Here is a 26476-nt window from a genome sequence, read left to right on the forward strand (position 1 = left end):
TCATTTTATTTAAAAAGTGAAGGGTAAAAACGAAGTCTAAGAAATAAATTCAAGGAGGATGAAGGGTGCCTATGCTAGACTTATTGGGGAAAAGGTTTGAAAAAAAAGAAGAAGAAAGCATGAAATCTTGGTGAGAAGCTTGCCTTGTGCATTTGTTTCATCATTACCCTCAATTTTTTTTTTTTTTTTTTTTTGTTAATCACATGACTCAAACTCGATTCAAAATGCATGGATGGAAGAAGGTAGGAAGAATAAAGGATGTGATATGGAGAAATCATGTAGAAAATGGAAAGATGATGTAGATGGAGAGATCGATATGAAAAAATTAGGAATAGAATGTACCCCCAACTCAAATGACGGAAAACGACTCATGCATGAACCTAATACATGGTCATGGTGACATATACAAAGTGTGTACTAAGACTAATGAGTGTAGTGACATGTTAAGACTCGTTTCATGACCATGTGGCTAGACTATGTGGCTAGACTCAAGCAAAGACTAAGTTAAGACTTCACGTATATGCATTAAACTGGACAGGATGTGGTATTTTAGTCATAACTTTTGATCTGTAACTTTGATTGGGATGAAACCAACGCCAAATTAAAGATAAACCTTGGGTCTACATATCCATAGGTTGTACGACTCGTAGTTCTTACTATAACTCCGGCTATGACCTAAACAGGTTGACGCTTGTGCAGTACACGGGAATAAAAATCCAGGTTGACTTAAAGGAACTATGACTCGATTTTATGTTTATTTATTAGCTCAAATTAATTAATTAATTAATTAATTAATTAAATAAATTCCTTTAGTCATTAATTAGTTTATTTAGTCTTAACACAAGTCAAACAAACGGTTAGGAAAAATCACATAGAGTATGCACAACAGATAATGCACAATTAGTCAAGTAGGCACAATATGATGCAATGAGTTTGCAACCTAACCATGGCTCTAGTTCTCTAAAGTTCTAGATATGGGTTAGTCAATAGAGGGTCCATGGTTAATTGTCCGGATGAACCGCGCGGAAGCCTAACCGTGAAGGGTTGGCGCGAGTGGATGGGACACCGCGAGTTAAGAAAAACTCGCTTCCATGGTTTGGTGAATTCAACATTCTCGGATGTACCCTTTGTTGCACAGAGCGTTCAATCAGGTAGATGGAGCATGAATTCCCAGGGGGTTATGTCCATATGTAGAACACATATGGGTTTCATAAAAGTGAGAAAAACTCAATCAGGAAGTAGGATCGAGCAAACAATGCTAAAAACTAGTCGAAATTAGAACGCATATTTCTGGCTCGGCATAGGAAGAACTTGGCGCCAGCAAACAGAGGTCGGCGTCACAATTTGGCTTTAGCGCCTGGCGACAGAAGCTGTCGCCTGGCGCTAAAGTCAAATAAGTGGCGCTAGACTTTGTTTCCTGACGCTAGTTCCTACATGCCTCAGCAGCTTTCTGTGCTCGTTAAATTTTTCAAGTTTCGTGCAGCATTATTTCGATCCTAGTTGTGAAAGATATTCCTCAAATTTCCTACGTGTAAAAATACTATGTTTTTAACTCATTACGGATGGTATTTCCAATGAGATCTTTTTTATGCATATGACAATAATGTTAATCAAAATTACGCACATGAAATACTTAGAACTTTTCGAGTCTCATCCACTCATTCTAAATAATTGCCGAAATAAATTTCAGGAATTAAAATAGAAATCCTCCCCAGTAGAGTCGCCAAAAAACTTTAGGGAATATTTCAAGCATTATCCCTAGCTTGAACCCCACTGTGATCATACACTCAAGTACGGTGGCGTCCAAAGGGAAAGAAGATAGAGCAAAAGAGTCGCCAACAAGTTTTTTAGGAACTTGTAAACCTTTCACGAGGTGAAGGTTACACCCCTTAACGATCCAAGAGATCGTCAACTCCAATAGTTCTTGAACCATGACTCGTAGTTCGGGGATGAGGGTACAAATCCAACTCAAAAGAGAATGAACTTGCCCTAATAATAGGCTTCTATTTTATTCTGATCGTATTCATGTGTGTTTTCTTACTAACATGCAATCAATAGAATTAACCCTAAACATGTTTATCTATGTTGGTTGAATATTAATGCACAAATAAAACTATTATTGGCGATCACTTGAACTATAATCAAATTAACCCTAAACAAGATTATTAATTATCTTATATAAGCGTGATTACAAGTACAAATTCCCTTTAAACATGCATAAAAGGTGTGATCAAGCAATAAAAATAAATATCAAGCAACAAAATAATAATAATAAATTATAACAATTATAATCATAATCATGAATATTAATCAAAACTATAATCATCATAATAAATATAAAATAATCATAATCATATCAACGCTAAAGCATAATAATAGCAAGATCCTAGGCATGATACTAACAAAATTAATAACAAACCCTAGCATGTCACTAAGCAATAAAAAAAAAATCAAAGCTTCGACCCTAACATGATACTAACATGAATATTAGGAACAACATAAAAGGCATCATACTTTTAATCATACTTGATATTAAAGTTACCCTAGACATGATACTAGAAATTTATTGTTGTCACCCTAAACATCAAATTAAGGAAAACATCCTAACATGATACTAGGAATCATAATAAAAACCTAAACATGATTTCTACATCATAATATCAATAAATCAATTAAAGCACTTACTTAGATGTCTCGTATCTCTTTCTAATAACAAAATATACACGTCAGTAACTTCAAGGAAAATAATAATCAACAATTAAATTAAATAATTGAAAGAGAGATTTGGGACCAAACCCTCAGAAATTAAAACCTTTCACGTTTAGGGCAAAGGCAACTTCGAAATTGGCTAGGTGTATCTAGTGCTAATGTATGAGGAATTGTGTTTGTAAAAGGGTTGGTTTAGAAAGAGAGAGAGAATCAAGAAATTCTTGATGAGAGTTGGTGATTGAAAACGGAGTTTTTAGAAGGCTATTTATAGAGAAAACCAACCAAAAAGATAAAAAATCAAAACAGAGTTCTGACGCGTAAAACCGAGGTTAGCGCCAGACGCTGACATTAGTGCCAGACGCTAACGCTAGCGCCAGGCGCCAAGCTTAGCGTCAGGCGCTAATGCTGGCGTTTTGCGCTGACTAAAATATTGACGCGTTTTTTAAAATCAGATAGAAATTGCCGTAGAGGAGGATAAAATCGTATTTTCCTCAAAAACATTCTTTTGCTCTGATTAAAACTCTAAAAAGTCAACAAAAGTCAATTTATCAATGCTAATTGAATTAGGAATGAAAAGAACCTTTTAGAGGAATCTAGAAGACTAAAACCATTCCTAATTGCATTAGGAATGATAAATCCATATTAGGCCCCCCTCTAGATCATTGGGCCGCATATAAGGCTCAAAACGGGCACAATTCAGTAATTTGGCCATAACTTCCTCAATATTCATCGAAATTGGGCTTATAATATATCGTTGAAAAGCACTTTTCAAGCCCTATCCAAATACACTACTATTGGACCCATATCATGGACCAAAAAAACTGGATTGGATGTTTTCTTAAAATAGGTTTTTAAAAACAGAGAGAAGAGAAAAGAAATTAAAACTATCCGCAACACTAAACTTTCCACACTTTCACTTCATTCGATTATGATTCGATGTGAAAGATACTCATCACTGGGTTTGGTTTTGTGAAGACAAAAATGGGTGTCTACATTACCAGTCTGGGTAGTTGACGCTTTATACACCTGTGTCTAGGTCTCATGCTCCCTTCCTAAAAGGTAGCAGGGGTTCTGGTGCTCAGGTTTGGTTCTGGTTTCCAGGGTGAACCCTTCCTAGTAGGTGGCAACTTGGGATTCTAGAACCTAGGAGGTAGTTCACATATATATATATATATATGCGAACTACCTCCAATTAGGATCATGTGCGAACTACCTCCAATAATGCGAACTGAGAACTAATCCGAGCTGTCCATCGCGTTAGATCTGACGGTCTACACTTCACCCGCCTCATTAAGGTCAAAATCGTAAATTCGCGCTTTGAATTACCAGCTTCAATTTTCATTTTTACTTTCTCTCTCTTCATTTCATTTTCTCTCTCTTCCTCTAAATTCACTCTAGTTCTCTCTTTTCCTTTAAATTATTAAAGCTCTTATCGTCGGTTGATTTGCCGTTCTTTTTTGCTTTTTTTCATTGCAAATTGATACTGCATAAGTAAAGTTATTTGATTGTTCTGTTCTTGTGTTTAATTCAAGTGTTGTAATTTGTTTATTTTTTTTTTATGATTTCGAGTCTTAAATTAGGGTTTTTTGATATTTTCAGTTTGAGCAATTTGCTATTTTGGTTATTTTTGGTGAGATTTTGTTGCGATTTTCAAGTCTAAGGTAGAGAATTGTATTTACATTTTATTGTCAGTTTTCTGTAACTAGGTTTTCGGTTGAAATAATAGAAATCAATCTGATTTTTGTTGGATTTGTTCGACTTAGTTTTGTTCATTTAGTTGGTGTTTTGATATGAATTGATTTTAGGGAAAGTTCTACCTATGTTGTTACTCTGTACATATTAAAGTATGCATATACAACTTTCTAATGAGATTTCACATAGCATTGTAAGTTCTAACTCATGGCAAGTTTAATCACTAGAATGAAGTCTCCATTAATGGGTAGTCCTGTTCCGGCAGAAATGGAAGACCTGGTTGTGCTTACAGAAACTTGAGATGAATGCAGCCTCTGATGAAGCTGTCTAGCCTTCTTGCGATTGTTTGTCCAAGATAGAGGATATAATTTCAACTTATTGTACTATGTTTTTGGTTGAAACTATAGGAATCAATATTTTTTTTTTTTTTGGTATTTTCTCAATTTATAGTTTTATGGTATGTATTTACTTATAATATTAGAACCTTTACTTTGCATTATGTATGTGTGTATTGGTATTTGGTAATGTGGGAGCGGAGTGAAGGTTTAGCGTATAATTTTGGAAAAAGTGGTTACATAGCTGTAATATGTTGGTTTATAGCTCTGATGTGCTTATTATAGGACTAGCTTGTTTCTGATATGATTTGTTATTTTCAAAAATTTGGTATATGACTAGCTTTTTCTTGTATGATTTTGGCCATTGTTGTCTCTTTATAGATAACTATATTCAAACATTTGCTATATGACAAGCTCTTAGTGTTGTGGGAATATGGTGGAGCATTTTGTTGTGTTGTATTGATATATGTCGTATCTATATTGCACACAGGTTTGGTTTGTATATGGATTACAACACTTCAGTCGATCCTTAATTTCTCAAAGTCAATGCAGTTAATTTTGTTGCTCTATTGTAGTTTCCTAGTTTATATGGTCATGGTTTTAATGGGTTTAGATTTGTTGATCAGTTAGTCAACTCTTGTACATGCCAATTCTTGCTCATTGTTCACGAGTCCCTCCTTCACTTTGAGTATGTCTTAAAGAGAGGCATGGCAAAATCAAGTGTACCTGACAACGGATTATCTTGAGCGGCTTTGATATATTTTTCATAGTTGTTTGGGGGTATGTTTTCTTATATATTCTTCAATTTGAGTTTTTATAAACGACTTATTTTTGCATTGTATATATGTGTTATAAGTGCAATAAGAATATTAAAATGATGGAAAGTTGCTTGTTGTCCTCGTTTAAAGTACTTCATATAGTTCTGTTTCCAATAATTGCATATATACTATAGACCTTTTTTTATTACCTTTTTTTATTTTTTTTATTTACTTCTAAGTAATTTTTCTTTACTTTGATGATACAGTAGCCTACTAGCTCAATGGGTAGAGTATTGTGAAATTGCACAAAATATGTGGGTTCGAATCCCACGTAGGTTATTTTATGATATGAATTATTTCTTATTTCATGAGTTTTAGATCAACGAGTTTAATTGATTGTACCTTAAATGGAATTCAACTATGATGATCAAATGGTTTAATTTTACTTAATTGAATTAGTGACATCTATGCTTGGCTCTAGTATGAGTATTATATTGTATAGGGCTGTCAACTCTTGCTTGACAAAATTTTATTTGCATAAAGGATAGCTAATAAGAAATTCTTTATGTTTCTTCTTATATTTTTTTTTTCAGACCTTGATGTCTCGAAAGAAGAGATGAGTATTATATACCAAATTACTGAAAATCAAGGTACTAGTATACAAACAATCTTGTTAATTTTGTACACATTTTTGGGCTTTCTCTTGTCAGGTCTTATTAATATCTGCTTGTAAAAGTTGAAGGCCTCAAAAGTAAAACAATCAACCCACCACACCTCCAAATAAAAAAAAATAACAAACGCGGAAAGGAAAATGATTAACACATTAGACACTCACTTTGAAGGCTTTTTAGGTACAAAATAGAGTAGTACAGGTTTAGTGACAATGCACTTGTAAGATTAACACAAGAACCTCACAATATATTTTGAGACCTTCCTTTACACCTTTAGCTGTGATATTTATTTGTGTAGTTAGCATCCCATGATCCTTTCTCACTTGAACCTGGATCACTCAATTGCCTCTCTCAGCTCTCTGAAACCTCCAATGCTTCTAAATTGGATATTTGCTAATGTTGTCTTCTTCTTTTCTTTTCTTTTTTTTTTCTTGTGCTAATGTTGTCTTAGCTCATTTTATTATTGTCAACTTTATACACTAACCTACTAGCTCAACAGGTAGAGCATTTGTGCAAATCGCAAAAGATGTGGGATCGAACCTCACGTAGGTTCATTTGTATTTACTTTAAGAATATTTTATTTACTTCAACTTACTTTATATCTACTTTTATTACTAAGAAAATGAAGCTCACTTATCCAAATATTAAGATATGACAGAAGTTTTTATAATCTTCTACTACATATTTAAGTATTCATAGCAATAATTACAAATTGTCAATAAGCATTTCTTCATAACAATTTCCTAATTTTAGAAATAGAAAAGATGAATTTCATTTCTATTTACTTTAATAAATGTTTTATTTACTTTAACTTATTTTGTATCTACTTTTATTACTAGAAAGTCAAGCTCGCTTATCTAAGGATTAAAGATATAAGCATGTTGGTAAACTAATACTTTTAAGTTAATATTACTTACGTTTGAGCTATTATGATTTACTTTTGAGATATATACTTTTGATTTCTTTTCGAGCTATTTTAAATTACTTTAGAGATTTTTTTAATTACTTTTAATTTCTTTATTTACATATTTACATATAAGATAGTTTGATTTACATTATGGGTTTTTTTGTTTACTTTTGAATGTTATGTAGACAATTTTTCTACCTGGAAAATACCTTTTGAATGCATCATTCATTTGTGATATTAGAGAAGGTGAGATTGTTGGAAGTTGTAATAGAGCTTAGTTTTCAACATGTAGCTTATTTACTGGTATATATACTTCTATTCTTTTAATATTTACTTTTATTTATTTTGATTTACTTTTGACGTATTTTGAATAGCTTTAGAGTGTTTTATATTTATAGCAAAACCTATGTAGGAATCGAACCTACACTTTTATGCATCCGCACAGCGCTCTACCACTTGAGCTGATAGGTTTACTTTAAAGTATTTTTAATTTGTTTAATATTAGATTTAATTTACTTTTAATTTTATGATCTAATGTAGGAATCTACTGGATTTCTATTCCCGTATACTGCACAAGATTAATAACAAACCCTCGATTATTAATTTCAAGCATTACTCCAAACTTGAACCCCACAGTGATCATACACTAAAGTACGGTGGCGTCCAAATGGAAGAATGCTAGAGAAAAAGAGTCGCCAAAAAGTTTTAGAAACTTGTAAACCGTTCATGAGGTGAAGGTTACACCCCTTAACGATCCAGGAGATCGTCAACTCCAATAGGTCTGGAACCATGACTGGTAGTTCGGGGATGAAGGTACAAATCCAACCTAAAAGAGATTGAACCTGCCCTAATAATAGGCCTCTACTTTATTCTGATCGTACTCATGTGCGCTTTCTGACTAACATGCAATCATTAGGTTTATCCTAAACCTGTTTATCTATGTTGGTTGAATATTAATGCACATATAAATCTATTATTGCCGATCATTTGAATTATAATCATATTAACCCTAAACAAGATTATTAATTATCTTATTAAGCGTGATTACAAGTACAAATTCCCTTTAAACATGCATAAAAGGTGTGATCAAGCAATAACAATAAATATATATCAAGGAACATAATATAACAATAATAATAATCAAAATTATAATCATCATAGCAATAAATATCATATCAATAATAATCATCATTAAAATAATCATGTTAAAGCATTATAATAGCAAGATCCTAGGCATGATACTAACAAGATTAATAACAAACCCTAACATGTCACTAAACATAAAAATCAAAGCTTTAACACTAACATGATACTAACATGAACATTGTAGACACCCATTTGTGTCTCCCCAAAACCAAATCCGGTGATGAGTACCTTTCGCGTCGAATCATAATCGAATGAAGTGAAAGTATGGAAAGTCTAGTGTTGCGGATAGTTTTAATTTCATTTCTCTTCTCTCTGTTTTCGAAAACCTATTTTAAGAAAACAACCAATCCAGTTTGGTTTGGTCCATAGCAAGGGTCTAATAATGGTGTAGTTGGATGGAACTTGAAAAGAGCTTTCCAACGATATATTATAAGCCCAATTCCGATGAATAATGAGGAAGTTATGGCTAAAATTACTAAAATGGGCCCGGTTTTATACTTATATGCGGCCCAATGATCTAGAGGAGGGCCTAATATGGATTTATCATTCCTAATGCAATTAGAATTGATTTTAGCCTTCTAGATTCTTCTAGATGGTTCTTTTCATTCCTAATTCAATTAGCATTGATAAATTGACTTTGGTTGACTTTTTAGAGTTTTAATCAGAATAAAAGAGTGTTTTTAAGGAAAATACAATTTTGCCCTTCTATACGGCTAAATTTTATCAGAAATAAGAAAACGCATGAAAATAACTGTTAGCGCCTAACGACAGGGATTAACGCCTAGCGCTAATGTTTAGCGTCTGGCGCTAACCTGTTTTATCCTCGTCGAAACTCTGATTTGTTTTTCTATCCGTTTGGCTGATTTTCTCTATAAATAGCCTCCTAAAACCTCCATTTTCAATCATCAATTTCCATCAATTCTCATCCAAAATCATCAACTCTCTAGTTTTCTAATTCTCTTCTCTCTCTAAGCTAAAGCTTCTTCTCTCTCTTTTCTAAACCAACCCTTTTGCATACAAAATTTTGCATTCACAAGACCAAGAAGCACCTAGCATAATTCGAAATTGCCTTCACCCTAGACATGAAAGGTTTTAATTTCTGAGGGTTTTGTCCCAAATCTCTCTTTCAATTATTTAATTTAATTGCTTGATTTTATTATTTTCTTTGAAATTATTAACGTGTGTATTTTGTTATTAGAAAGAGGTACGAGACATCCAAGTAAGTGCTTTAATTGATTTATTGTTATTTATAATTTAAAAATCATGTCTAGGTTGTTATTATAATTCCTAATGTCATGTTAGGGCGTTTTGATCTTCCTAGAATCATGTTTAGGGTAACAACTATAATTTCTATTATCAAATATGACAATTATGATTCCTGAGATGTTTCCTATATTCTTTCCTAATATTCATGTTAGTATCATGTTAGGGTTAAGTATTTGATCTTTATTGCTTAGTGACATGTTAGGGTTTGTTATTAATCTTGTTAGTATCATGCTTAGGATCTTGCTATTATTATGCTTTAACATGATTATTAATATTGATTAATTATTATTATGATTTATTATGTTGCTTTATATATTATTGTTATTGCTTAATCACACCTTTTATGCATGTTTAAAGGGAATTGGTACTTGTAATCACGCTTAATAAGATAATTAATAATCTTGTTTAGAGTTAATTTGATTATAATTCAAGTGATCGCCAATAATAGTTTTGTTTGTGCATTAGTATTCAACCAACATAGATAAACAAGTTTAGGGATAATCCTATTGATTGCTTGTTAGTCAAAAAGCGCAAATGAATACGATCAGAATAAAGTAGAGGCCTATTATTAGGGCAGGTTCAATCTCTTTTAGGTTGGATTTGTACCTTCATCCCTGAACTACCAGTCATGGTTCCAGACCTGTTGGAGTTGACGATCTCCTGGATCGTTAAGGGGTATAACCTTCACCTCGTGAACGGTTTACAAGTTCCTAAAACTTGTTGGCAACTCTTTTGCTCTATGTTCTTTCCCTTTGGACGCCACCGTACTTTACTGTATGATCACAATGGGGTTCTAGTTAGGGTAATTCTTGAAATATTCCCTACAAATATTAGGAAAGAAAATAGGAAGCATCGAAGGAATCATAATTGATTTATATTTGATATTAGAAATTATAGTTGTTGCCCTAAACATGGTACTAGGAAGATCAAAACATCCTAAACATGACAGTAGGAATAATAATAACAATCTAGACATGATTTCTATATCATAACATCAACAAATCAATTAAAGAACTTACTTGGATGCCTCGTATCTCTTTCTAAAAACAAAATACACGCGTTAGTAACTTCAAGGAAAATAATAAACTTAAACAATTAAATTAAATATTTGAAATAGAAATTTGGGACCAAACCCTCAGATTTCAAACCCTTTCACGTCTAGGGCGAAGGAAACTTTGAATTTCGCTAGGTGTTTCTTGGTCTGGTGAATGCGGAATTTTGTATCCAAAAGGCTAGTTTAGAAAAGAGAGAGAGAGAATAATAAAAAAATCTTTGATGAGATTTGGTGATAGAGAGAATTGATGGGAAGAATTGATGAGAAGAATTGATGATTCAAAACGGTGGTTTGAGGAGGTTATTTATAGAGAAAATCAACCGGATATAATAAAAAACGAAACAGAGTTTCAAAAATAATAAAACAACGTGGCGCCAAACGCTGGACTTTAGCGCCAGACGCTAAGCATGGCGCCAGGCGCAGGTCCTATCGTCCGACGCTGGAGACAAATTTCCACACGTTTTCTTAATTTGATAAAATTTAGCCGTACGAGAGGGCAAAATCGTATTTTCCTTAAAAACACTTCTTTTATTCTGATTAAAACTCTAAAAAGTTAACTAAAGTCAATTTATCAATGCTAATTAAATTAGGAATGAGAAGAACCTTCTAGAAGATTCTAGAAGACTATAATCAATTCTAATCGCATTAGGAGTGATAAATCAATATTAGAGCCTTCTCTAGATCATTGGGCCGCACATAAATATCAAACCGGGCCCAGTTTAGTAATTTGGCCATAACTTCCTCATTATTCATCGGAATTGGGCTTATAATACATCGTTGGAAAGCTCTTTTCGAACCCAACCCAACTACGCTATTATTGGACCCTTGCCATACCCCAAACCAAACTGGATTATTTGTTTCCTTAAAATAGATTTTCAAAAACAGAGAGAAAGAAAAGAAATAAAAACTAACCGCAACAGTAGACTTTTCACACTTTCACCTCATTCAATTATGATTCGACATGAAAGTTACTCATCACTGGGTTTGGTTTTGGGGAGACACAAATGGGTTTCAAGAGACAAAGAAAACAAGGAATGAAAGACTTTCCTATCAATCCCCTTAATGTTCATTATCGTTTCAAAGGCCCTTATGTGAAGATAAGGATTATCTGTTGCCTTGAAATTAGGGATGTTAGTGGCATTGAACTTCTGCGGAAGAAGCTCCTTGTCCACTGAGACCCCTTGTGAACTAATGCCTTGGAACTTGTAGTCACTGGATAGCTTGCTCAAGCTTTCTTGCATGAGCTCCATTTGTTGTTGCTTCACAGGGTCATTGATTTGAAGGGTTAAAGTCTTCAACACCTCGGTTACATTAGTCAATTGATTCCTAAGTTCGTTGACTTCTTCTTGACTTGCCATTATCTTTTTTGCTTTTTTCTTTTGGCGAATCGGTTTATCAAAAAGTAAGACTTGAACAAAGAGGTTATCCTTGATTAATCGCCCTTCTCTCCTCGACCAAGTGCTGTGGAAAGGGAAATTAGGAATATCGACTGTTAATTATTTGACTCAAACTCTATTCAACATGCAAGGATGGAAGAAGATAGGAAGAATGAAGGTTGTGATATGGAGAAAGCATGTAGAGTATGGAAAGATGACGTAGATGGAGGGATCAATAAATTAGGAATAGAATGTACCCCCAACTCAAATGACGGAAAAAACCGACTCATGCATGAACCTAAGACATGGTCATGGCGTGGACTCACGTACGAAGTGTGTGCTAAGACTAGTGAGTGTATGTGACATGCTAAGACTCTTGTGTAAGACCATGTGGCTAGACTATGTGACTAGACTCAATTAAGGACTTAACGAAGGTATTGTTACTAACAAAATAATCGAATTGATGAGCAAACTATTTAATTAGACTCATAATGATGACTCAAGCAAAATATCGAACTGTCGCCAAAGCAACAGGACCGGTGCCGCACTTTGAAGTGTAGCGCCAGACGACAGATCTGTCGCCAAGAACTGCACAACACAGTGTGGCGCTGCAGTCCAAATCTTGGCGCCATTGTTGGAACGTTGATCTGGGACTGCTTTCAGTATTATTACTCTACAGGACATGTCTAAAGTCGTACTAAGTCAGTTCCGATTAAATTATTAGACTTTAATTACTCTAATTAATTAATTAATTAGGCAAAGTCTTTTTGGACATTAATTAGTTTATTAAGACTTATTTACAAACACCAGTCAAACCAAACGGTTAGTTTAGTCACATATAAGTATTCACAAGTAAGAGATGCACAAGTAGTCAAGTAGTCACAACATGATGCAATGAGTTTGCAACCTAAGCATGGCTCTAGTTCTCTAAAGTTTGGGATATGGGTTAGTCAAAGAGGGTCCATGATTAATTGTCCGGATGCACCGCGTGGAAGCCTTACCTTTTGAAGGGTTGGCGCGAGTGGACGGGACACCGCGAGTTAAAAACTCGCTTCCATGGTTGGGTGAATTCAACATTCTCGGATGTACCCTTTGTTGCACAGAGCGTTCAATCAGGTAGGTGGAGCATGAATTCCCATAGGGTTATGTCCATATGTATAACACATATGGGTTTTAAAAAAGTGAGAAAAACTCAATAAGGAAGAAGGATCGATCAAACAGTGATAAAAAACTGGTCAAAATGAGAACGCATATTTCTGGCTCGGTATTGGAAGAACTTGGCGCCAGCGAACAGAGGTCGGCGCCGCGATTTGGCTTTGGCGCCTGGCGACAAGAGTGTCGCCTGACGCAAGGGTCAAATCCTCGGCGCTAGACTCTGTTTTCTGATGCTGGTTCCTACATCCCTTGGCAGGTTTCTGTGCTCGATAAAATTTTTCAGTTTCACGCAGCATTATTTCAATCCTAGTTGTGAAAGATATTCCACAAATTTCCTACGTGTAAAAATCCTATGTTTTTAACTCATTACGGATGGTCTTTCCAATGAGATCTTTTTTATGCATATGACAATAAAGCTAATCAAAATTACGCACATGAAATACTTAGAACTTTTCAAGTCTCATCCACTCATTCTAAATCCTCTCCAGTAGAGTCGCCAAAAACTTTAGGGAATAATTCAAGCAATACCCAAAACTTGAACCCCACTGTGATCATACACTAAAGTATGGTGGCGTCCAAAGGGAAGGAAGCTACAGCAAAAGAGTCGCCAACAAGTTTTAGGAACTTGTAAACCGTTCATGAGGTGAAGGTTACACCCCTTAACGATCCAGGAGATCGTCAACTCCAATAGGTCTGGAACCATGACTGGTAGTTCGGGGATGAAGGTACAAATCCAACCAAAAAGAGATTGAACCTGCCTTAATAATAGACCTCTACTTTATTCTGATCGTACTTATGTGTGCTTTCTAACTAATATGCAATCATTAGGTTTACCCTAAACCTGTTTATCTATGTTCGTTGAATATTAATGCACAAATAAATCTATTATTGGAGATCACTTGAATTATAATTATATTAACTCTAAACAAGATTATTAATTATCTTATGAAGTGTGATTACAAGTGCAAGTTCCCTATAAATATGCATAAAAGGTGTGACCAAGCAATAACAATAAATATATATCAAGCAACATAATATAACAATAATAATAATCAAAACTATAATCATCATAACAATAAAAATCATAACAATAATAATCATCATTAAAATAATCATGTTAAAACATAAAAATAACAAGATCCTAGGCATGATACTAACAAGATTAATAACAAACCCTAGCATGTCACTAAACATAAAAATCAAAGCTTTAAACCTAACATGATACTAGCATGAATATTAGGAAAGAAAATAGGAAGTGTCGCTGGAATCATAATTGATTTATATTTGATATTAGAAATTATAGTTGTTACCCTAAACATAATACTAGGAAGATCAAAACATCCTAAACATGACACTAGGAATCATAATAACAATCTAGACATGATTTATATATCATAATATCAACAAATCAATTAAAGCACTTACTTGGATGCCTCGTATCTCTTTCTAATAACAAAATACACGCGTTATTAACTTCAAGGAAAATAATAAAATTACACAATTAAATTAAGTAATTGAAATAGAAATTTGGGACCAAACCCTTAGAAATCAAACCCTTTCACGTCTAGGGCAAAGGCAACTTCGAATTTGGTTAGGTGTTTCTTGGTCTTGTGAATGCGGAATTTTGTATGCAAAAGGCTAGTTTAGAAAAGAGAGAGAGAGAATAATCAAGAAATCTTTGATGAGAATTGGTGATAGAGAGAATTGATGAGAAGAATTGATGATTCAAAACGGAGGTATTAGGAGGCTATTTATAGAGAAAATCAACCAGATATGAAAAAAAATGAAACAGAGTTTCGAAAAGAATAAAACAACGTGGCGCCAAACGCTTGACTCTTGCGCCAGACACCAGGTCTAGCACCACACGCCAAGCATGGCGCCAGGCGCTGGTCCTGTCGTCCGATGCTAGAAACAAATTTTCACGCGTTTTCTTAATTTGATAAAATTTAGCCGTACGAGAGGGCAAAATCGTATTTTCCTTAAAAACACTTCTTTTATTCTGATTAAAACTCTAAAAAGTCAACTAAAGTCAATTTATCAATGCTAATTAAATTAGGAATGAGAAGAACCTTATAGAAGATTCTAGAAGACTATAATCAATTCTAATCGCGTTAGGAATGATAAATCAATATTAGGCCCTCCTCTAAATCATTGGGCCGCACATAAATATCAAATTGGGCCCAGTTTAGTAATTTGGCCATAACTTCCTCATTATTCATCGGAATTGGGTTTAGAATATATTGTTGGAAAGTTCTTTTCGAACCCGACCCAACTACACTATTATTGGACCCTTGCCATGGACCAAACCAAACTGGATTGGCTGTTTCCTTAAAATAGATTTTCAAAACAGAGAAAGAAAAGAAATAAAAACTAACCGCAAACTAGACTTTCCACACTTTCACCTCATTCGATTATGATTCGACGTGAAAGGTACTCATCACTGGGTTTGATTTTGGGGAGACACAAATGGGTGTCTACACTACCTTTTCCAACCTTATTAGCACAAGGCATTCATTTTCATTTTCACCCAATGCACTTTTCTAATAAAGAAGGCTTTGGATGAACTAAACTTAACTCAGAGCAATTAGCATATGAGAGACAGGTCCAAACTCAAAAATGAGAATTTCTGGTAACAAAGAATTGAAGTATCTCTTACGCAACAACATAATTGAAGTATGATAACCTGTTTAACATGTGGAATCTGATAAACTTGATATATACTAGAGTGATACATGGATAGAACCATAACATAGATTATGTGAGATGACAACAAATTTGTGTTGAGATTAACTTAAACAATAATTAGAAAACAAGTGTATTTAATCTGGTGGTACAAATTTATAGTCTAAGGGATTATATTAATAAGTTAACCTGAAACATTTTTCACATAATTTGCAGACAACTATTGTAAAGTGACATATAGAAATGTCCTACATTTTTCACAGAATTAGTATTTTGTAAACCCAAATCATGTAATTAGAGCATATGTAGGCAACATAAGGTAACTTTTATATTATCCCCAATATAGGTTGAAATCATCACAGAAATTCATGTTTATTCAAGCAGAAAGCTTCAATTTGTTTCATTCAATTAATTATAATGAATGGTAAGTTAGGCAACCCTCTGAATGCTAGAACATTCTCTCTTAGCAGCAAAAGTCTCAGGAACTAATACATGGAAAGCGATAGTGGCGTCACAATGCACCTGGTTGCAAGAGAATGCAAGCATCAGATGTGCCCAATTTATAGGACATTGGCTACAATTGAAGAGAAACCTGAGCACAGCTAGCAGGTAAAGGAAACACGTTAATGTTTCTTAGATTAGCTTTATTTAGTACCGTAATAATAATAAGTAAACGATAGTGATGCTATTAAACAATTCTAACCCACTTGACAAGAGAAGGAACTTAAGTACTACAATCTGCTATCAAACTAATAAAATAAAATCAAAATAAATTCATCAATGGAATAAAAACCTACAACAACTTTTAACATGAAACAATTACTTTAAAATGAAATTGGTTTACTTTAACTTAGTTTGTATCTACTTTTGACCACCATCAACAAATTAAACATCTATATAGTTTCTCATAGGAATTTCATCAAACAGTTGATATGCAAACTAATAAATTTAAATGCAAGGGTTTTCAGATCAAGGTGTTTAGGAACTTTAACAACAAAATCGATTGCTATAATCAGTCGTAACCTCATAATTATGAAATAAAAGTTCAAATTTCACAATAAAAAACCCTAAATTGATGATACTAGCAATAAAATTAAAGATAATCCAATGATAATGAAATTGAATTTCGTTAATTTAAAGAAGATAAAAAAAACATATTACGCCAGAAGCTGCTTCAATGGAGTGTAAAAGGCTCGAAAATCACTTCAAAGGAGTAGAGAAAGCTTGAAAATTGCTTCAATGGATATTTGGAGCACTAGCTTCAATGGAGGACAGAGTACCAGTCGCGTGATTCTAAAAACTAAAATAATCTGATCCGCCCGTTTTTTTTATTTCTATGGCTGTGATGAGTTCCTAGTTCCTATTATTCACCCAGTTCTCAATATAACTTGGTCCTATGTATACGTATACATATACAAATGAATCAAATGAAGGTCAATCACATTCAAACAAAGCTTTTTGAATCAAATGAAAGTCAAATGCATTCAAAAAAGCTAATTGAATTAAATAAAAGCAAAACACATTTATTTACTTACAAAAAGAAAACAAAAAAAAAAGAATCAAATGAAGGTCAATCACATTCAAACAAAGTTTTTTGAATCAAATGAAAGTCAAATGCATTCAAAAAAGCTAATTAAATTAAATGAAAGCAAAACACATTCAAACAAAGTTTTTTCAATCAAATGAAAGTCAAATTTTTTCAAACAAAGTATTTTGAATCAAATGAAAGGCAAAAACATTTTAACAAATCTAATTGAATTAAATGAATGTCAAACACAATAAATAAGGCCTTTTGAATCAAATGAAAGTAAAATACATTCAGCCAAAGCTTTCTAAATCAAATGAAAGTTAAATGCATAAAAATAAATAATTGAGTCAAATGAAAGTCAAACATATTCAAATAAAGCTTTCTTAATAAAATGCATTCAAGAAAGCTAATTGAATCAAATGAAAGCCAAAAACATTCAAACAAAACTTTTTGAATCCATTGAATGTCAAATGCATTAAAAATGTTAATTGAGTCAAATGAAAGTTAAACTTATTGAAATAATGCTTTTTGAATCAAATGAAAGCCAAACACATTCAAACAAAGCTAAAAGAATCAAATGAATGTCAAACACATTCAAATAATGCCTTTTGAATCAATTAATGTCAAATCATTCAAACAAATCTTACTGAATCAAATGAAAGTCAAATGCATTCAATAATGCTAATTAAGTCAAATGAAAGTCAATCTTATTCACAAAAAAATTTATAAATCAAATGAAAGTCAAACACATTAAAACAAAGCTAATTAAATCCAATGAATGTCAAACACATTAAAACAAAGCTAATTAAATCCAATGAATGTCAAACACAATCAAATAATGCCTTTTGAATCAAATGAAAGTCAAACGCATTCTAACAAAGCAATCTAAATCAAATGAAAGTAAAATGCATTCAATAATGCTAATTGAGTCAAATAAAAGTCAATCTTTTTCAAACAAATTAAATCAAATAAAAGTCAAACACATTCAAACAAAGCTAATTTAATCAAATAAATTTCAAACACATCCAAATAATGCCTTTTGAATCAAATGAAAGTCAAATGTATTCAAACAAAGCTTTCTGAATCAAATGTAAGTCAAATGTATTTAAAAAATCTAATTGAGTTAAATAAAATCCAAGCATATTCAAACAATGCTTTTTGAATCAAATGAAAGTAAAATGCATTGAACAAAGCTAATTGAATCAAATGAAAGACAAACACATTCAAACAAGGATTTTTGAATCAAATGAAACTCAAACACATTCAAACAAAGCCTTTTGAATTAAATGGAAGTTAAATGCATTTAAAAATGCTAATTGAGTTAAATGAGAGTTAAACTTATTCAACCAATGCTTTTTGAATCAAATGAAAGCCAAACACGTTTAAACAAAACTAATTGACTCAAATGAATGTCAAACTCATTTAAATAATGCCTTTTGAATCAATTGAAAGTCAAATATATTTAAACGAAGCTTTTTGAATCAAATGAAAGGTAAATGCATTCAAAAAATCTAATTGAGTCAAATGAAATCCAAACATATTCAAACAAAGCTTTTGAATCAAGTTAGAGTCAAATTCATCAAAAACGCTAATTGAGTAAAATGAAAGACAAACATATATAACAAAGCTTTTTGAATAAAATGAAAGTCAAATGCATTTAAATAAGCCAATTAAGACAAATGAAATCCAAACATATTCAAACAAAGATTTTTGAATCAAATAAAAGTTAAATGCATTCAACAAAGCTAATTGAATCAAATGAATGCCAAACTTATTCAAACAACGATTTTTGAATCAAATTAAAGTCAAACACATTCAAACAAAGCTAATTGACGTATTCAAATAATTCCTTTTGAACCAAATGAAAGTTAAATGCATTCAAACAAAGCTAATTGAGTCAAATGAAAGCCAAACATATTCAAACGAAGCTTTTAAAATTAAATAAAAGCCAAACACATTTAAACAAATCTAATTGAATCAAATGAATTTCAAAGACATTAAAATAATTCCTTTTGAATCAAATGAAAGTTAAATGAATTCAAACAAAGCTTTCTGAATCAAATGAAAGTCAAATATATTCAAAAAAGCTAATCAAGTCAAAAGAAAGCCAAACATATTTAAACAAAGTTTTTTTAATCAAATGAAAGTCAAATGCATTCAACAAATCTAATTGAATCATATGAACACATTTACACAGGGGTTTTTGAATCAAATGAAAATCAAACACATTCAAACAAAGCTTTATGAATCAAATGAAAGTCAAATGCAATAAAAAAATGCTTATTGAGTCAAATGAATGTCAAACTTTTTCAAATAAAGCTTTTGGTATCAAATAAAAGTCAAACACATTCAAACAAATCTAATTGAATTAAATGTCAAACACATTCAAATAATACCTTTTGATTCAAATGCAAGTCAAATGCATTCAAATCAAGCTTTTTGAAACAAATGAGAACAAAATGCATTCAAAAAAGCTAATTGAGTCAAATGAAGCCAAACATATTTAAACAAAGCTTTTTGAATCAAATGAAAGTCATATGCATTCAACAAAGCTATTTGAATCAAATGAAAGTCGACTACATTCAAACAAAAGTTTTTTGCCTCAAATGAAAGTCAAATGCATTCAACAAAGCTAATTGAATCAAATAAAGGTTAATCATATTCAAACAAAGCTTTTTTAATCAAATGCAAGTCAAATGCATTCAACAAAGCTAATTGAATAGAATAAAAGCCAAACACATTCAAACAAATCTTTTTGACTCAAATTAAAGTCCAACACATTTAAACAAAAGCTTTTTGAATCATATGAAAGTTAAATGCATTCAAAAATGTAATTAATTCAAATGAAAGTCAAACACATTTTAACAAATCTAATTATATCAAATGAATGTCAAACACATTAAATAATGCCTTTTGAATCAAAGGAAATTAAAATACATTCAAAGAAAGCTTTCAGAATCAAATGATAGTCAAATGCATACAAAAAAGCTAATTGAGTCAAATGAAAGCCAAACATATTTAAACAAAGTTTTTTTTAATCAAATGAAAGTAAAATGCATTCAGCAAAACTAATTTAATAAAATTATTGTCTAACACATTCAAACAAAGCTTTTTGAATCAAATGAAAGTCAAATGCATTAAAAAATGCTAATTGAGTCAAATGAAAGTCAAACTTATTCAAATAATGCTTTTTGAATCAAATGAAAACCAAACACATTAAAAAAAAGCTAAATTAATCAAATAAATGTCAAACACATTCAAATAATGCCTTTTAAATCAAATGAAAGTCAAATGCATTCAAACAAAGTTTTCTGAATAAAATTAAAGTCAAATGCATTCATTAATGCTAATTGAGTCAAATGAAAGTCAATCTTATTTAAACAAATATTTTAGAACCAAATGAAAGCCAAACACATTCAAACAAAGCTAATTTAATCAAATGAATCTCAAACACATTCAAATAATGCCTTTTGAATCAAATGAAAGTCCAATGTATTTAAACAAAGCTTTTTGAATAAAATGAAAGTCAAATGAATTCAAAAAAGCTAATTGAGTCAAATGAAATCCAAACATATTCAAACAAAGCTTTTTGAATCAAATGAAAGTTGGCAACCTTGGGGTTTTTCTGTTGACTTTCTCTCTCTTTTGGTGATTTTAATGGCTTTTTGCTGAAGTTATTTTTCACACTCTGCTTGATTGATCATGGCTCGCTGGAAAAAGCAAGCAACACAATTGCCCCCAAACCCCATCATTTAGATCCCTAGCTCCCTCAAATCATAGTAGATTGAAGAATCTGAATGTGATCTCTGACTCGATTATAGATGTTCCGGAAGTTTCAGAAGTTGAAGATGAACTCGAGATGGTTACTCCACCTGCTCATCTTGTTCATCCACCAGTTGGGAAGGTTACTTAAGCTGATTTGAAGGCTCTTGAACACAATCATCAAGTTTTTCAAAGCCAATTGCACATAAAACTAGTGAAACAGTACCTACGATTTCATCTTCTTTGGTTACTGTTCCATTGGTTAATTCGACGAATGATTGTTCTAATGATCCTAATGCGGTGTTCTTGGGTCTGAGGATCCTCTTGAACAACTAAATCACCTAAACCAGCTAGCAGTTTAGAGAATCAGGCAAATTTGTTTCGTGGAAAATTGACTACTAAATGGAATGCTCTGTCCTTTGTAGCTCCAATTATTAGGAGTGGTAAGCCTGTGGTTCAACTCTAGGCTTCAGATCTTGAAGCAAGTAACTCTAAATGGTGCAATGCTATTTTATTTTTTGTGGTGGGTTATTACCCCACAATTGTTGTTGTTCATAGATTTATTACCCAAAATTGGAGTACTTTTGCAAAGCCTGAAATCTTTTGGCATGATGATGGTTACATCATAATCAATTTATGTTCTAACGAAGATAAAAAATTAACTTAAGCTCAGGACCTCATATGTTTAATAGTAAACCTGCTATTGTTAAACCATGGAGTGATAAGTTTAACTTCTAAGCTAAAATCCTTAGAACTGTGCCTTTATGGGTTAGGATTCCTAATTTACCTCTTAATTACTGGGGGCAAATACTTTGAGTAGGATAGGTAGTATACTTAGAGTGCCTTTGTTTGATGATAAGTGTACTTCCAGGCAACTCAAAGTGTCTCCTTTTAGATTGCTAATAGAAGTTGACATTACTAGGCCTTTACCTAGTGTTGTAGATGTTGAGATCCCTATAGGTGAGATGCTTGAACTAAAAGTTCAGTTTGAGTGGTCTCCCCCTTTTTGTAAAAAATGTTATAAGGTTGGGAATGATTGTAGTGCTCCTAAGCTTAAAGTACCTGCTAAACCTAAAGCTCAGCAGAATGACCAAGCAGATAAATCCCATAGAAGAAAATTTGAGTTCCAAAGAAACCTATTCATGCTCCTGCAACTTCTAGTTTTGATGGTTCAGTTTTTGTTCCTACAATTTCTAATCAGGGACAGGATAAGACTCAGGCTCCTGCTCCTCAACCTTTGTTCACCCCTACTCATACATCTTTTGCTGCTTACTCTGATGCTGATTGGAGGGTGGTAAGCAAGAGATCTAGGCCTGTTGTGACTGGTGGGCAGCAAGACGTTCCTAGAACTATGAACACCTATACTGCTTTATTGGAAAATTATATTGCTAATGTAGACACCTAAAAATGTCTCTCCAAAACCAAACCCGATGATGAACAACCTTTCACCGCCATTATTGGTCGGGTTGAGTATTTAATCTTGGAGTGCTTAAATCCATATTTCCATTTCATAAACCAACTCAATTTCTATCCCATTTCCCTAAACCATAACTTATTATCCTCTTTTCGTGCCTTTAAACCTAAAATAATTCATTTCGTGTCCTTTAAAATCATTCATTTCGTGTCCTTTTTATAAAAACGTTTAGTCCAGTTTATTTTGGTCCATTTTCTGGGTTCAATGATTGAATAGTTGGATGGGGATTTAAAAGAGCTTTCCAACGATATATTATAATTCCAAATCCGAGTTATAACGAATAAGTTATGACCAAAATATTAAGCCGAGCCCTAACCGAACCTAAGCCCACCTTTGTTTTTTGGTAAATAGGAAAATTTTATTACCAAAAGGAAAAGTTACAACTCACAAGAGCTAAGTTATAACAAGCACCAAACCCCACAAGACCTGCAAAACAGGCCAACTACCCACCAAACAGTTCAAGTTCTTTCTCTAGCCACCTTCTAGGAAGGGTTCAAGAGAAAGAGACAGGAACAAACTGAACTCAAGCTTCTAGCCACCTTCTAGGAAGGGTTCTGAAAGCCAGGCCCAGGAACACAAAAAAAACACAGAGCAGGACAAACCTGCAAACAACACACACTAAAACAGACCTGCAAACTGTAAAAAGAAATAAAAGCCCCTACATAGACTCAGCTGCAAAAAGCAGCAGGACTAGACAAAATAGGCATTACAACAACTCTGAGAATACAGATCAAAACAGCAAACTAAACTCAAGACTGGTAAAACCAGGCTAAGCACCAGAAAAGACAAACTTGCCAAAGAAACAAAATTACAGGATCAGCAAATTCATGTCAGAACTAGAACATCTACAGGCAACAACAAATAATACATCTCTGAGCACAGCTTCACTAGATTTGCAACTCCTGTAAAGATCAAGGAGTTTCTCTGTAACCAAATATGATAAACAGTTTCAGCAAAACACATTCCCAACAGTCTGGTTTTAGCTCTATCCTTCTTGCAGATTTTAGACCTCAGCATCAAAGCTTAAAATAGACCTGTTGCAACCAAAGATAGCCAAAATCCTTTCCCAAATGACCTTAGTAAAACTGCATTCAAAAAATAAATGCGCAACTGACTCAGGATGAAGATTACAAAGGAAAAAAATAGGATCACAATGCATATTCCATAGAATCAATCTATCTTTTGTGAGTAATATGTTCCTATTAGCAAGCCAGAGAATGAACAAGCTCTTAGGGGTAGCAGAATTGTTACAAAAGAGTCTTCTCCATGGAACTTTGGGAGCTTGAGTCATAACCTTCAAATAGATCTTCTTAATCTTGATTTTATTACCTTGTTTAACAGCATCCCAACCACCAATATTATCAATAACAGTTCTACATTTCAGAATTCTACTCAGCACCCAAGAACACTTCCTAAGGGCATGTTTATTCCACCAAGGTTTATCTTTGAAATAATAGGTATGAACCCATTTCACCCATAAATTGTCAGCTTTATGAGCAAGATCCCAAAGAAGTCTGGAGATAGCAGCAACATTCCACTCAGGAAGAGAAAGAAGATTCCAGTCACCATTAACTTTTGGGAGATAAACTTGAGACCAAGAGATAAGGGATTTATTTGAGGGATTAGCTTTCCCAGTCTAAATAAAAGCTCTAAATCTAGCTTCAATTTCTCTTAGGATATTTTTAGGAAGAATGAAGATTTGAGCCCAATAAGTTTGTATGCCAAACAGGACACTCTTGACTAATTGGAGCCTACCAGCATAGGAGAGGTGCCTAGCAGACCAACCATTAATCCTAACAGTCACTTTATCAACAAGGGGCTTGCATTGAGCAATGGTCAACTTTTTAGAAGAAAGAGGAACCCCTAAGTACTTGAATGGAATAGTACCAGGAGCAACCCCAATCAAATCTCTCATCTCATCCTGCTCAGAATCAAGGAGCCCACCAAAATACACCTCACTTTTATCTAAGTTAGCTGATAAACCAGAAGCTTCAGAAAACTTAGAGAAAGCTTGGAAAAGCAAAGAGACAGACTGAGCATCTGCTCTAGAGAACAACAACAAATCATCAGCAAACATAAGATGGGTCAACCCCATTTTCTCACACCTAGGGTGATAATTAAAATCAAGATTCAGCTGAAGCTCAGAGAGACATCTGGAGAGGTACTCCATTCCAATGGAAAAAATAAAGGGATACATGGGATCACCTTGCCTAAGACCCTTCTTTGCAGGGAATGGATTGGAAGGAATACCATTGATCAAAATAGAGAAGGAGACAGAAGACAAACAAGCCATAACTCAGGCAATAAACTGGTTATGAAAACCAATCTCAGACATAACAGTCTTCAGAAAACCCCATTCAACAGAGTCATAAGCTTTTTAGATCAATCTTCAACAAGCACCTTGGAGAGAAAGGAACTTATGTCCATATCCTTTAATAAGCTCAATGGCTAACAAGATATTGTCACCAATATGCTTCCCTGGGATAAACCCAGCTTGAGAGCCATCAATAACCTCAGAAATCACATTTACAAGCCTTGAAGTAAGGATTTTGGAAATAAGCTTATAAAGAACAGAACATCAAACAATTGGCCTAAAATCTTTAACAAGGGAAGGATTCTGAACCTTAGGAACTAAGGTTACAGTTGTGCAGTTCCATTGCCTCAGCATAACACCAATATTGAAAAACTCCATAACACCAGCATAAACATCATTTTTCACAACATCCCAAGTTTTCTTGAAGAAGTGAGAATTAAACCCATCAATTCTAGGAGCTTTGGAGCTATCAATATCTTTCAAAGCTAAGTCAATTTCCTCAGTGGAAATAGGAGCAATAAGAGACTGCTAAGAATCTCTAGAAAGCTGAGCACCTCTTCTCACAGTACCAAGATCAACCCCAGGGAGGGAATCAGCATTGGAGCAAGAAGAGCTTTATAAAAACATGTGATTTCTTCTTCAATAGCAGCAGGGGTTTTCAGTAAAGTGCCATCACTAGTAAAAAGAGTATCAATCCTATTCCTGCCTTGTCTTTGTTTCATAACAGCAAAAAAATATTTGTTGTTACTATCACCAAGTTGAAGCCAATCCACTATGGATTTCTGCCTGTAAATACTTTCCTGAACATTCATCCAGTATTTAACAGTTTGAATAGAATCTAACTCCTTGGAGTGAAAATCAACACTGTTAACATCATGTATAATCTGTTGCTGAATGTCAGTTAGAGCACTCTGAGCAGCTTCAACCTTCCCAGATCATTACCAAATTTCTTAATGTTCGTAGACTTAAGAGAAGTCTTAACTTGTTTAAGTTTAGACCATACCTTATGCATTGCATTACCAGGAACAAAACATTGCCAAGCAGAATCCACAATATCTAGAAAACTTTCATAATCAGCAAGACTATTAAGGAACCTAAAAGGTCTCCCTTTGCCAGGCTGAGAATGAAAAATATCAAAGAGAATAGGATTGTGATCAGATAGAGAGGGGGGGGGGGGGGAATAAATAGCTTCAACATGCCCATAAGTAACCATCCAATCCTGGTTAACAATACCTCTATCAATTCTAGAATAAGTCCTAGGACCATTATGAGCTTTTGTTACACCAAGAGAAGAAGGAACCCTTACTCTTAATTTCAATCAAAGCCAAATAATCAATAAAGCTCTAAAAATCCCTGGTTTCATAATCAGTAACCACTGCCCCATTAATTCTATCATCACAAGATAGAATAGAGTTAAAGTCACCAGCACATAACCAGGCTCCAGAGATACCAGTCAACTGCCTTAGACTAGCCCACAGAGGTAGCTTATCCTGAACAGTATGTAACCTATACACAAAGGTAATGAAAACCTGAGTTTGCAGATCTTTTGTAGTGATCAAACAATGAACTAACTGTTCTTGTGAAGAAAGAACAACTAAATTGAGAAGATCAGCTTTCCAACCTATCCAAATTCTACCCCTTGGAGAA

General features: G+C 33.4%; 1 protein-coding gene and 1 long non-coding RNA gene across 3 annotated transcripts; one reads left to right on the top strand and one right to left on the bottom strand.

Moving 5' to 3' along the window:
* The first annotated feature begins 4140 nt into the window (after positions 1–4140).
* Positions 4141–17141, top strand: LOC110686886. Of its 2 annotated transcripts, none has more exons than XR_002504340.1 (3): positions 4141–5516; positions 6088–6144; positions 16222–17141. It is a non-coding gene; the product is annotated as an uncharacterized LOC110686886 (long non-coding RNA). The 2 variants fall into 2 exon arrangements; XR_002504341.1 differs by lacking the exon at positions 16222–17141 and adding an exon at positions 7613–7760.
* Positions 17142–23183: 6042 nt separating this feature from the next.
* On the bottom strand, positions 23184–24808 carry LOC110686883. Its single transcript, XM_021863493.1, has 5 exons — positions 24271–24808; positions 23845–24102; positions 23550–23600; positions 23328–23439; positions 23184–23232 (listed from the first exon to the last, which is right to left on the bottom strand). The coding sequence occupies exons 1-5, from the start codon at positions 24806–24808 to the stop codon at positions 23184–23186; spliced, it is 1008 nt and encodes a 335-aa protein (XP_021719185.1).
* Between the last annotated feature and the right edge of the window lie 1668 nt (positions 24809–26476).

Source organism: Chenopodium quinoa, unplaced genomic scaffold (assembly GCF_001683475.1).
Source record: "Chenopodium quinoa cultivar QQ74 unplaced genomic scaffold, ASM168347v1, whole genome shotgun sequence".
Taxonomy (NCBI): Eukaryota; Viridiplantae; Streptophyta; class Magnoliopsida; order Caryophyllales; family Amaranthaceae; genus Chenopodium; species Chenopodium quinoa.

Coding starts and splice junctions, on each gene's coding strand:
- LOC110686883 (XM_021863493.1), bottom strand. CDS start 24,808: ATGGCTTGTTTGTCTTCTGTCTCCTTCTCTATTTTGATCAATGGTATT. Junction 24,103..24,270: donor TAGGCACCTCTCCTATGCTG/GTAGGCTCCAAT, acceptor CTTGGTCTCAAG/TTTATCTCCCAAAAGTTAAT. Junction 23,440..23,549: donor GCTATCTTTGGTTGCAACAG/GTCTATTTTAAG, acceptor ATTTGGTTACAG/AGAAACTCCTTGATCTTTAC.